The 15,629-nt window shown below is 38.0% G+C and overlaps 2 protein-coding genes across 2 annotated transcripts in view; both read right to left on the reverse strand.

Annotated features, from left to right (window-relative positions):
* ERMP1 (endoplasmic reticulum metallopeptidase 1) overlaps window positions 1-3,361 on the reverse strand; it is a 61,612-nt gene extending 58,251 nt beyond the window's left edge. Inside the window, exon 1 of the mRNA XM_054517826.1 lies at window positions 3,284-3,361. The gene's annotated coding sequence lies outside the window, so the exon portion shown is untranslated. The remainder of the gene's footprint in view (window positions 1-3,283) is intronic.
* A 1,872-nt stretch (window positions 3,362-5,233) lies between these two features.
* Window positions 5,234-15,629, reverse strand: part of KIAA2026 (KIAA2026 ortholog) — a 49,569-nt gene continuing 39,173 nt past the window's right edge. Inside the window, exon 8 of the mRNA XM_036402773.2 lies at window positions 5,234-13,995. Coding sequence (XP_036258666.1) covers window positions 10,385-13,995 — 3,611 coding nt within the window. The 3' untranslated portion in view covers window positions 5,234-10,384. The remainder of the gene's footprint in view (window positions 13,996-15,629) is intronic.

The following is a 15,629-nucleotide window of genomic DNA, read 5'->3' on the forward strand; positions in this document are numbered from 1 at the left end:
ACTATGAAGAAGTGCTTAGAGTTCAAAAAGCTTTACTTGATTGCACACATTTTCAGTAGTGTCAGAATTAAATATATTACCAGATGTTGCAAAAGCTCATGAAGAAGTTAATACTGATGAAGTAGAAATGTGGAACTATGTAAGGCTAAATTGTTAAAACTCTTCAGCAGCCAGAACTGGGACAATTAAACTTTGAGCTGAATTTATAGATACTTAAAGAATAGATAAGCCCTCCTGGTAACGTATCCTTAGTTTTCAGAAAGTCGTCTCCTTTTTTCTTATGGTGAAAGTAGTATTTTTACTTGATAGACACAGTCAAACAGTGGTCTCAGATTTAAGTGCATTAAAATAAGAGCATAAAATAGAGCTTCACAGAGCACTCAAATAGTTGTAAACTTCATTAGTCGTGCTGAATGCCATTCTAAGTTCCATTTTTCAAATCTGGCTCTATACCCAGTGATGGTACCTGGCAGAGTCTGGCTGCTGACTCATTAAAACAAAGAAACACTGATACAAGACAGGTCAGACCTTGAAAAAAAGGGACCTGTAATTGCCAAAGTTGCATGATGCAAGAACTGGTACTTTCTGTATTGCACTCAATAACACTGCACTTTACCAAAGACTAGTTAAAACATTCCAGGACATCTGCTCCTTTAAAGAGAAATGGACAGAAGTGTTTTAACTACTGTACATGGAGAACATGGTATAGGGTGGGTGTTCAACCTTCCTGGAAAGTGTTTCAGATTAGACAGTTATATGACCCCAGCAACTGGTCACCAAAATTTAGATTCATAATTTCTTTAGTTTGGTCATGTATGTAATAGAGAGGACATAAAAGTCAAAGACCTTCTGTTCCTCTGGTTTTCACCCGCTTTGCAATCAGGCTGCTATCAGATGCCTTGTATTACAACTATAATTTTGAACAAACATGATATTTGTGCTTCATTTTCTGCCATCAAAAAAAGCTAATGAAGAAATTCATGGGCAATTTGAGTTTTTCCCCAGAATGCTGATGAAGAGGTGGCTGGTCATAGCTGGAGAATGATGCTCTGCTTGCTGCTTATCTGCACTATCAGAGCAGCAGACACACTGTTATTACAGCTTATCTGTACAAGAGGATCTTAGGAACTTCTCCATAGCCATGCATGGAACCCTGACGTAGATGCAGAAACACTTCAAAAACAGACCCCTTCCTAATATAGTGTGTTTTGGTTAGATTGGTAAATTAGAATGGCAATAGTAGTTACACTGTCTGTGTTTGGATTCCTGGTATGAGCCTGTTGGAGCATCTACTTTCTAATGCAGTTACAAGCCTTAATGTAGCCTTCAAAGATATTGAAGAAAGGTAAAATGCAGCAAGTCCCAGGAGTTCAATCTTCCTGGCATACTGCACCATGCAGGCAAACATCCTCTTGAGCAAAGAGTCGAACGGTACAGTCTATACATGTCAGAAAGTTATCATAAAAAAAAGTATCATGAACCTTCCTTAGGAAGTGCTTGCTTTTTTAGAGTCTCACTAGTCTAGTGTAAATGACTGGCATTTGGAGCTGTTTGCTAGGAGAATCCAGTGACATTCACCTCAGCAATGTCCTTTGACTTAACTTCTGCTACAGCTGGAGATGTATGTATATTATCTTGGCTCTAAGAACTGGATTCGTATTAGCCATATTGCTTGTAATTTTTCAGTGATATATTTTGCTTCATTTTTATGTCTAACATTGGTAGAATATCCATTACTTTGTTGGTGTTATGTCCATGTACTCACATGACATAAGAGTACATTTTTTGCCTTAAAAAGCAACCTTCTTTTCACTTCTTATGTAAAGGAAAAATGTTAATGAATTTCTTTGTCTTTGAGAAGTAGCATTTCTGCACTTGTACTTTTCTGTTGACTATGTACTAAACTGTGCAACAAGGCTGAAAGGTTGTTGTGTGTTCATGCCATTTCATTAAACATATTTTACAGCCCATTAGAGCTGAACAGTGCTTGAAATTTCCAGTGTTATCTTTTGGACATAGGTCTGCACTGGACTTGACATGCAGTAATAGAGGCAAACTAGCAGCAATACAAAGTTTAAAAGGCTATCTACCAGTATTATCTAAACATCCCATATATGCTGCCAGCTAAAATCCAGCACTTGTGCACTTTTTGGAATTAACTCTCTATATTTTGCATCCTTAGAGAACCTCAAATTTTTACATTACTTATTTTATACAAAAAGTATTTGACTCAAAGGCAGCAGTCTTAGATTTCTAATGAACAGAATGCTTCCATTGCTGCCAAAATCTAGCTCTTCTAGATGTTTTGTCCACATAGATTTTACTCTTGTGCCAACACAAAAGACATTTTGGGGATAGTGGTGTTCCGAACTGCCTCGTGCTTACAGCAATATGAAGAAGAAAGGCTCATCCATCTTACCCTCACCCACCATGAACCATCTCTCAAATCCCACTGGGTCACAACTCACAGTGGAACAGATTGCCCAGAGAGGTTGTGGAGTCTCCCTCACTGGAAATATTCAAGGACCATCTGGAGCAATCCTGTGCAATGCGCTCTGGCATGATCCTGCTTGAGCAGGGAGACTGGATGAGGTTATCTGCTGCGGTGCCTTCCAACCTCACCCATTCTCTGCTTCTGTGATTCTATGACATTTATTCATCAAAAAAGAACCAGAGACTACTGGGCCATATTTAACTAGAGAAAAAAGGACAGAATTTATAATCCATTGTGACAACACTATTGACATTAAATGTCACAGTTACTGCCTCCTCTTGTTTCCCCAGAAAGCTCTTTGCATGGGATAGCTGCAAACTCCAGTCTTGGTGGATTAACATGGGTGAAAATCTGAACAGTGCTTAAGCAGCACATGTGCTTTCACATTTCCAAACCATTTTAGTACAGCCTCAATTGGATGTTTGGACCACAAGCTTTATTTGCTCCTTTCCTGAGAGATACATTACATGAGTTAAAATCAGTACAAAAAAAAGAGTGATGGCCTAATATAAATACTTCAGTCTTTCAATACTAGTTTTGTGAAGTTTTTTCAACTCCACTACCTTCCATCTCTGGATGGGAGAAACAGAATTCTCTGCTGCACGTTTGCTATGTTCTCTGCATACACAGAAAAGCAGCCTTCTTTCTTCACAGTTCTTTTTTTTCACTTACCTTACCATCATCTTGTAGCTATAAGGGGAAAGATCTGACTCATTTTTGTTGAAAATAAGTTTCTTAAGAAAAAAGTATCATCTTCCAAGTTCTATCAATTTGTCCTTTCCCACTCACCTTGGCAAAAGTAATTGACTTCTATTTCTCCATAGCACCATGTACGCCTCAAGTAACTTACTGCTTCTGACATTCTGGAGCAAAAGAGTGGCCCTTTTTAGACATAGTTCAGTGCTAGATTTGATTCTGCAAGAAGAATTTTAGGATGGTTATCTGGAAACTATAAAAAAGAAAAACCTTAGAACTGCTTCAGAATTTGCATTAAAACAAAAAAAAAACCAAAAAACATATGGTAAGTATGACTATTCCCTGACATTAATATCCTGTAGAGAAATCCTTGCAAGGATTAAAAGGTGTCAGGTGTCTACCTTGTTATAAATTACTCCTATTTCTCTATCTCCAGGAAACTCAACCTGAACATTTTTGGTATCAACACAGATTTAAGGAGCTTGTCTTTCTTACATTCATAATTCCCAGGATATGCAGCCCACACGATCTTCACTCCCTGGATTTTGGCCCCATTAACAACTTCAGTCAACTCCTCATTCAAACCTTCTGCCATCAAACACAATTCATGCATCGCTCCTTACAATAGATAAGCAGTTTTATGCTTTTATATCGCTATTACTGCTGCTCTGCCTCTCTGAATTACTGCTCACATTTTTGTAGTACCTGATTTTTTGGCTGCAAAATCTGCCCTTTCATGTCAAGACAAGCTCAGGCTGAGTTCACACAGTTTTGCTGGAATTATTGTTGGCACTGTGTATACATACTGGGAAAACTAACTCATACTTGATCTATTTCTTAATTTTTTCCACTAAGCATTGCCTACTGGCCACTACAGCAAGTGAAACACCCAGTCCAAGGTGCAGCTAATACAAGGACAGGTGTGCTGCACCAGCCACATCACTTGCATTTCATTTGCCTAACTAAAACATTCACTTTCAGACATGGGCTCTCTTTTAAAAAATGTATTGGTTTTCCATTAATTTCTTAGGCCATGGAGGAGGGAAATACTTCAGATAGGCCTCTCCCACTTTTTGTCCTTCTATGATCACATTGCAAAAAGCACTCTACTGGCAAGAACAATATTTTGAAGGCATAACGTAGTTGAACTGTAGAATACTGTCCAGACAAGCCTCAAACAAATTACTGCAATTTTAGTATTGCTGTGTTGCTAATACGAATTGTAAATGTTCTTTAAAAATACATGCACACAATTCCTCCTTCTCAGTAGTAAAAATTTATTATAATTTTAAATTTTTAAATTTATTAAAAATACCAGCTTTTAATATTATGTAAATGGAATCCATCATGATACTATCCTTCCTTTATTATAAGGAAGACACCTTGTGACTACACAGTAATACCAGTCACTAATTCCTCTGTTATTCAATTTCACTGCTGCATGTGATTAAAAAAAAGAATGAGCAATGATTCCATAAATAGCAGTATGTTATGAAGGCAGATCTCAATGTGTATGTTGGTACCAGATGGCAATGACCAATTGACAGCTGAAATAGTCTTATTTTATCCTTATTTATTCATTCTTGTGTATTTATACTTGAGATGGAATCAATATGAACAACTAGTTAAATAAGTATATTGTCTTCTCTTTATGACATTGGCATTGAAAAGCAAAGTTCTAAAGCCTGAAGACAATCAAAAAAATCACAATTGTTTCTTTACTATCTTACTTCTCTTTGCTATTTAATTTTTATAAATGCTATTTTTCAATGTTCCTCACATTCCTGAAATAATTGCATTTTCCAAATATTTTCTTCATTGTAAAAAGTGAGAATAGGGGAAGATAAAGCAGTAATCTAGGTGTCTAACCTTTAGTTATGGATGGGATGCTGGAAGGAGTCAGGGGACCAAGGATTCTATTCCCAGTTTCTCCATGTTGCTATGAGAACTCAGAACTTCATTGTCTTCATCTGCAAAAGGTTGGAAATCATATTTATGCATATTTTAATGGACCTTCTGAGTAACAAACAATTTCAAGAAATATTATAAGCAATAAATTATATTTCCTTTGCATTACCTTTACATACCATTTTCATTAAATGTGCTTAGTTCAGCTGAGATTGTAATAAAAGACTGTAAGGACACCAAATTTCTGAAGAATTCCTGGACCAGTCACATATGAAACAATGAACTATCCTGATTTCCAAGTTTACTCAAGACATTCAGGTGTGATTACTGACTAGACAATTCCATAGTTTGACAAAATAGGAAAATAGACCAAGAATTATCAAGATTTTTAAGTTTGCTTTTATGCCACTGTAGTTTCAAGGAAATTTTTTTAAATAACATTGCTCTTTGTCACATTTAGAAAGTGGCTTCTTGAAGAACTAAAAAATCCTTATATGGATGCCCATCTGGTATGGTATAAAATGACCATATACAGATTTTATCTTATATCCTATGCACAAAAACAATGAGATTTTAAAAGCATCATGTTGAAAATCATTACAGCAGTTTGCCCTTTTACATCTTCAAGAGACATAAAATCAAGAAAAATAGGAACAGAGAGTGCCAGACTTGCAGTGGTTTCAATAACCTGTTTTAAAGATCATGTCTTTACAGCTAAAATATTCTGCAAGTGGTATAGATTTATTGGATGAATTAAATGGACACTGATGTGAAGTTGGTTTACAATTCATATATCTATGAAAAAGTTAGTACAAGGCTAAATAATAGTCAGAAACCAACCCACAAAGACTGAAATAATTATTATGAAGAAAACTCATCAACACACTGCTGAATAGCTCATAGGACCTTTAGAACATGCACTCTTCTGATAGCACATCTCAAGGATACGGTAAAATTGAAAAGGTATACACAGCAATGACAGCAACTGATTACTTCCATGAAAGAAATAATTGAATTCACAACTTCTCTTTATTCTGGAAAAGAGACAATCAACATGGCAAAGGTCTACATAGGCCATATGGGAAAATAGCAAAGAGCAAAGGCTCATTTTATCTTACAATATAAATATTATTTGCATCAAATTAAACTAGCAGGTGCCAGGTTTGAAAACCAGAAAGGAGATTTATTTACTAACTCTTTACCACTGGATGCTGTGGATAGTAATAGTCTTTTTATATACTTCCATGAATTCTTGAAAGGATTGGTGTATTTCATCAAGAGAAATACACTGAAAGCTATTAAATAGGAAAAAAAAAATCACAGCTGTGTGAGGAATACTCTGGCTCACAGATAAGTGGATACTAAAAGAGTATTCAGACCTGGTTTTGTGCTCTTTTGGAATGCTACTGTCAAGTGCTTCAGGAGACTAGCTGATGCTGGGATTGATGGCCATCATAATAGGATAGATGGATCTTAATTCTGATGCAGTATTATTAATCTTATTTTTCTTACTATTTTGAGTCAGTGAACTCATCCGAGGTGCAGCTTACAGAGAGCAGTCTACATAAATTAAGTTTTTGTGAGCACCTCTGGCCATTCTATTCAAAGGAAACACTCCTAACATAAGAAACATTCATGCTTCAATAAAAATTATTAATTTACTTTAAAATTAATTTGGGCTACTAAAGTTCTGCACTACCACAAAGTATAAGCAAAACCAACTATGAACCACACACACTGTGGCAGCTATGGATGCCCTACAAATGCTACCTTTTAGTATTTTTCTGACCTACTCCCATGAGACATATTAGTTTCTCTTCACTCACCAGGAGAATTTTTGCTTCCCTTTTCACATTAAACCCTTTGCCATGTTACACAGTGAAATCAGCACAGGTTTGAATGACTTGGCAGAAACACTTGGTTTGAATAGGTACTTCTATGACCTCTAAGACTTGTCAAATATTAATTGCTTCTAAGGTGGCAGAATCCCTATGAGAAAATGGCAGCACACACATAAGAGTTTGAACAATGAAGCAAAATTAATGTAATTTTCTATTCATAGCAAAGCAAAACTATTATGCAGAACATGTCCATTCAGGTAAATAAAAGGATGTCATTCAGAATATTCAAAGTCATTAGTGAAGCTAGAATTTTGCATGTAATATAGTGTTTGAATATTGTATACAATATCAGAGGGTGTCCAAAAGCAAGGCATTTTACAAGCTCTGAAATATTGAACATATTTTCTTAAAAGGCTGATTTATACATCTATGTTTATATGTTTCATTAAATGTCTTTTTAATTTCAAGTCAAGATTCAGGCAGTTTTGCTTTTTCATTGTGCCTGTGAATATAATCTACTTTTTTACAGTTCTTTTTGTGCTACTGGTAGCACTATTCATTTGGTGGAGTGCAAAAGGTACATCGCAAATTGTCAACGGGTATTTAGGTTCGCTTGAAAAAAAGCCTTATCCCTGACTGAAATTCATACTATTCAAAAAGAGTATTGAGAATAGGAATTTTATTCACAAAAATTACTAAAATTTGGTTTTACATAATGAATTTGCAAGCCTATTACATAGCAGTCTCAAGTCTTTCTCCAGTAGGATTTGGAATGTGAACATATGTCTGAGAATAAAAATCCATGAAAACTGTAATCAAACTAATCAAACTTCTCATGTTGTAAAGTTTATGTCTGCCAAATTATAAAATATTTATGAAAATCATAAAATATTGCCATATTAATTCAGAAAATTTCTTCGAAATCATTCAAGCAAGTTACTTGAGTCCTGAGTTCCTAAATTCAGCCTTTCTAACTTTTCTCTTTATTAGAATTATAGCATAAATCTTTCCATTACATTAGCACACAGAAAAATGTCATGCAAGAATTTTTTCTCCATCAAGAACAACTTCAATATTAGAACCTTGACTTGAGCTTTCCAAACAATGTAGACAATTCACTCTACAGTAAGCATAAATTAGAAAAAAGGAAAAAACAATCATTGCAAGAGAAAAATCAAAAAAAGCAAATCCCAAGGTTCAAGCAGTGAAATGGAACTAAAATGAGTTGCTGGTACATATGGGTAAAATGTCCATGAAAAAACTGCCATTCTCTGCCATCTCCCTGTGTTGGAAAAGACACCTGCAGCATTCAACTGTAAAATGCAGTCAGACTTAGAGATCCTTAGTACTGTAAACTCTACAAGGGCATGCAGACACCCTTAGTACCAGGTGTCTTTAAAATCAATTACAAAACACCTTCCATGAGAAGTAGGAAAATTGTAGCAGGTAGCTTTTTCTGAATTTAAACAAACCTTCTTTCATCCCAAAACTGACAGCTTCCATTTTTCCCAGCTCTAAGATAAGATGGAGATTTCTGATCCAGAAAGATGCAATTCCCCAGTGAAATTCTTTTAATTAGTGCAAAAGGAAAGGTTCCCATGGAAGGCACAAGCCTTTCTTCCCTCCAGTTTCCCAGAACTTCAGCTAAATAGCTATCAGGTTACTTTTCAGAACAATTTAAACAGCAGCTGACAGAGGCAGTAAGATGTGGTCCTATTCTTCAAGTCAACATCTGAACTGCAAAACTGTGTACAGCAAAAGGGGAAGGGAAGTAGAAAATTCAACAGGATGAAAGCAAAGGTTGAAGCTTCATTTTTATGAAACTCAGTCTACAAACATGGCTAAATACAGATATGTAAGCTTGTATCCCCTTTGTCATAGCTATTTAAAAGGCAACTCTTATTCATAAGCTTTTCTGAAATCCTCCGTTCTAGTTTCTAAAAAAACCCAAACCAACAAACTCCACAAAAAATCCAACACATACGAAGACAACAATTCTAAAATTACCATCTTCCATAAGATAAAATGGGCACCCTTTCTCTATATGCAAAATCACAAAAGATATAAAAAACTTATCTCCATGAGCAGGCAGCTGTTAACTCAGCAGATCTGCAAAAAATAACCCAAAGGTTTTATCAGATCAAATGCTGAAACTAAGCCAATAAATACTGAATACACTGTATAAAAAGGGAAGGTTTATGCAATATGTAAATTATCCCCATTCAAAGTACTAATAAAGCTTCTTTTAATCTTGTATGATGTTTTAGCACTGTCCTTCCAGATAGACCACTTATAAGCTAAAGAAAACATACAGAGCTAGAAAGCATGACCAGTGGAAAAAACAAATGGGTAGTTGTTATGGCTAGATGGAAGATTAGTGAGTGACCTTCTTACAGTTCCCAGATAATGTGGAAATACATACAAGGCTGTAAAACAGAGAACAATGAATTGTTCAACAGATCTTTGAGCTTTAAGACAAAGCATGGCAGTCCTTAAGAGCAATCAGTGTGACTTAGACTGGTGTATAGGAAGCCATTTGTAGCCTTACCATTTCACTCCAGTTATTTAGGCAACATAACCAAACCATTAAGAATGGATGAAGTATGGGTTATCCTGCCCTATATCATGAGGAACAATAAGGAGGCCTTCCTTCCAAATCCTGTCAAATCACATGAAATGTAAAATCAGAGAAGAACAGAAGAGATTAAATAATTTCATTCTACCATACACCAAAGGAAAGTTATGTATGTATGTATGTATGTATGTATGTATGTATGTATGTATGTATGTATGTATGTATGTATGTATTCTCCCATGGTGTAACAGATACACATATTTTTAACTACTGCCAACACAAAGCAGTACAGCAACTTGATTTATTACATGCAGATTATTCTGCATTGTTGCTAAACAGTACACTGGTCCAAAGTTACTAAAATACTTAAAAAACTATACATTATGTAAACAAAACATAAATAAGACAGCATAGTTCTTTGTACATATTATTTAGTACAGGTTTTTAGGAGTTCAGGAATATGTACAATTCTATACTGTAGATTGCATTTTTACAATGCATAATTTTTTTTAAAGAAACAAGTCAAAAATAAATTTGACAAATAAAAAGGAGATATGTACTGTCATTAACACACTGGCTAACAGTCCATAGTGTAAGATGGAACATGTGCAAATTGTGAGATTTCTTCAAACTGTTAAATGAATTAATTGGTCATCTCCTAGCCTTTTACTAGAGAACTTTCTGAAAACTTCTCACAAACTAAAATTTTTGTTTCTCCACATCCCCTCAGGTAAACAGGTAAGAACTGTAACCTTGTTATTATTGAGTAAACCAATTGCTTAAAACATTATAATAAATTTTTCAATAGTTAACAACTTCCAAAGTTTGAAGAATGCCCCAGAATTTCAAAGTGGCTCATTTGTAGTAAATTCAGGGTGCAGCTTTGTCAGGTTTATCAAGGCAAGATGACTGAGATGCAGGGAAGACCGCAGTAGCATTTCTGTTTGTGGAACTAACAACAGGAAGCAGTGATGAACACAGGGAAGGAACTTTTGGTGCTGAAGTATTTAGAGCATTCAGTATGGCTCCCTCTGGACTGACCAACAGTTTTTTGATAGAACCATCTAGCTGAAACATTGATGTGTTGCTTGGTAAATGAGAGTTCAGAGGATGAACAGCAGAAACAGAAGATGCAGCTACATTAATGGGAGACTTTGTCACTGAAGATACAGACAGAGTTACTGCAGACAGTGGAGTGCATGAGCTAGCTGGAGTATCAAATATCTGAGGTGTTGCATGTACGATGGGTAAAGCATCTGGAGCTCCAAAAGAGTTCACAATTTTTGTAGAGCTTTTCAAAGGATGTTTTGGTATTTGCCAACTTAATGAATGACTTGGTGCTAGGATGATTTTTGAGGTTATTGGATTAACAGTTGGTACACCTTGAGGCTCTTGACCATGGTTAATTGTTAAAGGAGTCTGTTTTGTATTACAGGAGAGAAGAAGAACATGGCTGCCAGCTCCAAGGCCTTGTAGTGGAACAACAAAGCGAGTACCATTAATCATTATCTGAGTTCCAGGTGCCAAAGGCATGCAAGTGTTAATGACTATTTTCTGTTGAGCGGAAGGTTCATTCAACGGAATTCCTCCTGTTTTGCTTGTTACAGGGGGCGAAGCTTCAGACATCTGAACAGCAGAAGCACAAGCATAATCACGACTTTGTTTCTCTGTACTGGGAGGCACCTGCTGGCATTGTAGGGTGGAAAGACTGGGAAAACTAATTATTTCACCTGTATTTGGCGATGGAGGGGGCAACACACTCTGAGGTTTGTGAATACCTGCATGACTTGACACAGCAGCCGAAATTCCTGATGACTGAAACTGAACCAGCGTGGGTAACTGTCTTTTTGGTACTGGAAGAGGAGCTGGAACTGCTGCCAATTGAGGAACTGTATGTAACACCTTGTGGGGGGTGGCTGCAGGTCCAGGCAAGCTAATGACTGGAAATTGCAGAGCAGATGCTAAGTTTTGTGGAGATACTGTTGGCTGTGTTGAAATCAGCACAGACGAAGCAAGATGTCCTGTCTTCACAGTTGATATACCCACAGTATTTCCAATATTTGATGTACAAAGTCGATTACTCAGAACTGGCCTTATTCTTGAGGGATCATTGCCACCAATCAAGACAGTAGGCTGTGCCCCAGAGGAAGTTCCACTTGATGTAACTGAAACAGATTCTACTTGTGCATTTGCTGTTGTCATTGTAAAGGCATTTTCAGCTTTTGTTGCAACACATACAGATTCATTAGCTGACACAGCAAAACTTGGAACAGGAACCACAGTACTACTTGTCAAGGATAGGGCCGAGGCTGTCCTCTTCTTGTCTTCTCCTTTAGAAATGCCAGAGTGCAATATATTAACTGGTACAGCCTCCTGTGCACTGCCTTTAGTATTTACAATGGTCTGACCTATATTTAGTCCAATTTTCACATCTTTTACTTGAGCAATAGTTGGTGATGAATTTATTCTTATTGGTGCTCCTACTGTAGATGGGATCAAAACCAACTGTGGGCGCTCTGTGGCATTAATAAAGGTTTTGGTCAGGGAAGAAGGAAGTTTCTGTTTCAATGACTCTGCAACGAGATTGGTGGTTGATGGGCCATTGGCAATTTGTGTGTTAATGAAAACCAGCTTCTGAGCATTAACAGCAGTGGATGCTGGACAAGGTATAATATTGACCCCTGATGCCCCAGAGGGAGATAAAATTGGTGGATTTGTGATTAATGTAAATTTCTGGACTGGAGTACCACTGATTAACTCTCCATTTGTTGTAGAGTTGGACTCAGATTGTGTAACAGATTTTGTTTTCACTTTAGTATCCCCTTGATGCTGCACAGAAGAATTTGGAGTTTTGACAATATTACATTGTCCAGTGCTAGTCACACTAACAAGGCTGTTTGGAGCTGCTGACACCAAATTGCTAGCTAATGGAATGGAGGATAAAGAAGAAGACACATGGCAGGAGTCCTCTCTTACTCGACACAAAGAATCCCAAACAGCTGGCTGCTGTAGTGTGAATTTGGTATTTTTCTCCATTGCCTGGGTAAAATCAGCAGGAGAAGCTGGAATGTTAACAAAAGAAGTTGTTGAGGGGGCAAATCCAGAAGGAGATGATTGTCCACTATGTGGGAGACCAGACGTGGCTGTTGCTACGAATGGAAGACTAGAGCATGATACGGCTGTGGTTTTTGGCACAAGAAAGGCCTGAAGTTGAGACGTGTAAGTGAAAACTGAACTAGGACATAAACTACTAGGTGAAATCTGGTCAGGGTTTGTTTGCACTTTAACAATTCCAGTGTTCCCACCTCGTGTTGTGACCAGGATAGATTGTGATTCTCTTACACACACTGTCTTTAGCTCTTGCTTAGTTTCAAGGGAGTCAGTTTGCTGCTGTGATGCTACACTGTGAGAGGCAGAATCAGTGTTTGTAGATGCACTTAATGCTGTTGCTGGTGTCAAGGATTGGCTAGCTGTGGAAAGAGTAGGTGAAGCCAAAGACACAGGCAATGTAGCAGCCAAAACTGTAGTCTTGAATTTGCCACTGTCACTTTGGCTTACCTTAATTATTGATAAGTTATCTGCTGAAGTTACACTAGACAATGGTTGTGTAGTGTTCATGGGACCAGCCACTTGTGATGAGGGGGTAGTATTCTTGCTAAAAACTGTAGTGGGTGACTGAGTGCTATTTGCAGGGCTTGTTACCAGAACAGGTGTTAAAGAAACACTGACGTTTGGCATTTTTGGTGAGGATGTACAGTGGATCTCAAATGACTTTTGTTGTAGTGACTGAATATCCTTGGACACAATTTTTTCTTCCTTCTGCTGAAGAAGAAAATTCTTAGGTAAAATAAGAACTTGTTGCATGACTTTTTCTCCATTTTTAGGGTCAATCATAGCTTGCATTTGAATTTTCACTGAGTTGTTGGGAACATCTATTGGTACGCAGTGGCCATTTGGCATTTTGTATACCATTTGTAAAGGAGTCTTTGAACTGGCCTGGCAGGGCAATGCTGGTTTGATCAGTGATGATTCCAAAGCTGGTAAAACTGATTTTTCAGAAGTAGATACATTCATGCTTGCAGGAGGCAACAGTCGATTTGTTAAGGTCACTTTGTTCCCAGTATTCTTGGCAAGCAAGGCCTGGATGGGTTTGGTCCCTTTCAGAAAGTTTGATACCGATGTTGCAGGATCTGTCAAGGAAAGCAGCTCTAGAGTTGACCCTTCAAATTGTTTCAGCTCAGTCAAGCAACTATCCAACTGCAGGCTACTTTCTGAACTCTGGACCACAGCATCATCAGTGCTCAGTTTCACTTTCTTCCTTGGTGAAAGTTCAGTAGTGCTTTGATCCAGACAACTATTTTGCTTGAACTGTCGTTTAATGCATTTAGGCAGTGTCTTCTGTATCTCTTTAGAAGCTGATTCTTTTTTCAGAATTCTGTTTTTTCCTGCAGGTAAATTCATCTCTAATAGTTTCATTTCATCTGCAAGGATATTAAAACAGAAACTGTGTTTTACATGCTTGCAACTGATACCCCTATAAAACAGTTTTACAGTGTCTTGCTAAAGGCAATACACTAGTTTACAAGACTAAAGTTATGTGGAAGGAAATGTCTAATTTTTTAAGGCATCTGTTCAAGGATCTTTGCTATACAAAAAGGGGGTAATAGGGAAAGGAGGAAGTAATAAACAAGAACATACATGGACTGAAACCTGACCAGCAATGGGAGACAGTTAGGAAAACCAAACCTTGTCAGTTAGGTTAATTGACAACAGTATGTGAAAGCACAAAAATGTATATTCCAGCAAGGTTATCTTGAGGGGAGAAAAGGGAAAAGCCAGGAAAAAATATAGAGACATAGATCTAACCAAACAAAAATTGAGACAATGTCAAGAAACAACTTCACCAATCACCCCAATTAATGGGCTATCAGGAAACTGCAGAGGCCTCTTGCACGAAGATAACTTTCTGAACCTAATATGATTATAAACCAGGGGAGATCCTGGAGACAGAGGCAGGAAGGGTAAGGGAATTGGTACAGCTATACAACCCATGAAGCAATCTGTAGAGATAAGGGGAGCTGCAAGGACAGCTGCAAGAGGTTACAGCCTGTGGGCCTAGTGACAGCTGCCGGGGGGTGAGTGTCTGTATCCTCCCCAAATCCAGTGAGTGTGTATTCACTGATAAACTTCAAGCTAGACTAGCTGGTGAGCAGGAGGTCCTGGGGGTCTAGGCTGGCCTAACAGTTGGACTTGTGAGTGGGGGATGCCTGTGCGGTGATGTGAATGCCATGTTTCATAGTGAGCATCAAGCTGGACTAGCCAGTGAGCAGGGGATGCATGAAGCGGTAAGAGGGCTGAAGATGCATGCAGGAGGGCCAGGTGGACAGAAGGGCCATGCATTGAGGTTTTGATTGCACGGGGCTGCAGGGGGTCCTCTCCAAGGAGAGAGGCCAGGAATTGCCTTGTGCCAGACACAGCTGACTCCAAAACAAATCCACTGCAGGACATGGCTGAGCCTGTCAACCAAGCTGGTGATGTCTCACGGATAATGCTTTGTAGAAGCATGTGATAGAATGGACCGAGGAAAAAGTGTAGAAACACAATTCTGTAGGCACCAAGGTAAACAAAGAAGGAGGGGTAATAGGTGCTCCAGGCACTGGAATGGAATGGATTCCCCTGCAACCCAGTAAGACCTCTGATCAAGCAGGTTTACCTGCTCCTATGGAGGAACCTGCTGGAACAGGTATGTATATTGAAGATACTTGAGAACCCCACTCTACTGCAGGTGAGGAGAATGCCTTGAAGGAAGTTACAGCCCATGAAGAGCCCACTCTGAAGCAGGTTCCTGACAGGAACTGCGGCAAATGGGAGATCCACACAGTCTTATGCTGAAAAACTCTAGCCTACGGAGAGGACCCACAACGATGCAGTTTGTGAAGCACTGAATTCCATAGTGGGGACCTCACAATGGAACAGGGATGAGGAAGGAGCAGAAGGGACTAACTGTTAAGAACTGACCTCAATCCCCAGATTCAATCCTTCCTATGATATTTGACAAGGGAGGAGGTGGAAGAATTGGGAATGAAGATAAGCCTTAGAAGAAGGTGGATATGTG

This window comes from Molothrus ater, chromosome Z (genome assembly GCF_012460135.2).
Source record: "Molothrus ater isolate BHLD 08-10-18 breed brown headed cowbird chromosome Z, BPBGC_Mater_1.1, whole genome shotgun sequence".
In the NCBI taxonomy this organism is placed as follows: domain Eukaryota; kingdom Metazoa; phylum Chordata; class Aves; order Passeriformes; family Icteridae; genus Molothrus; species Molothrus ater.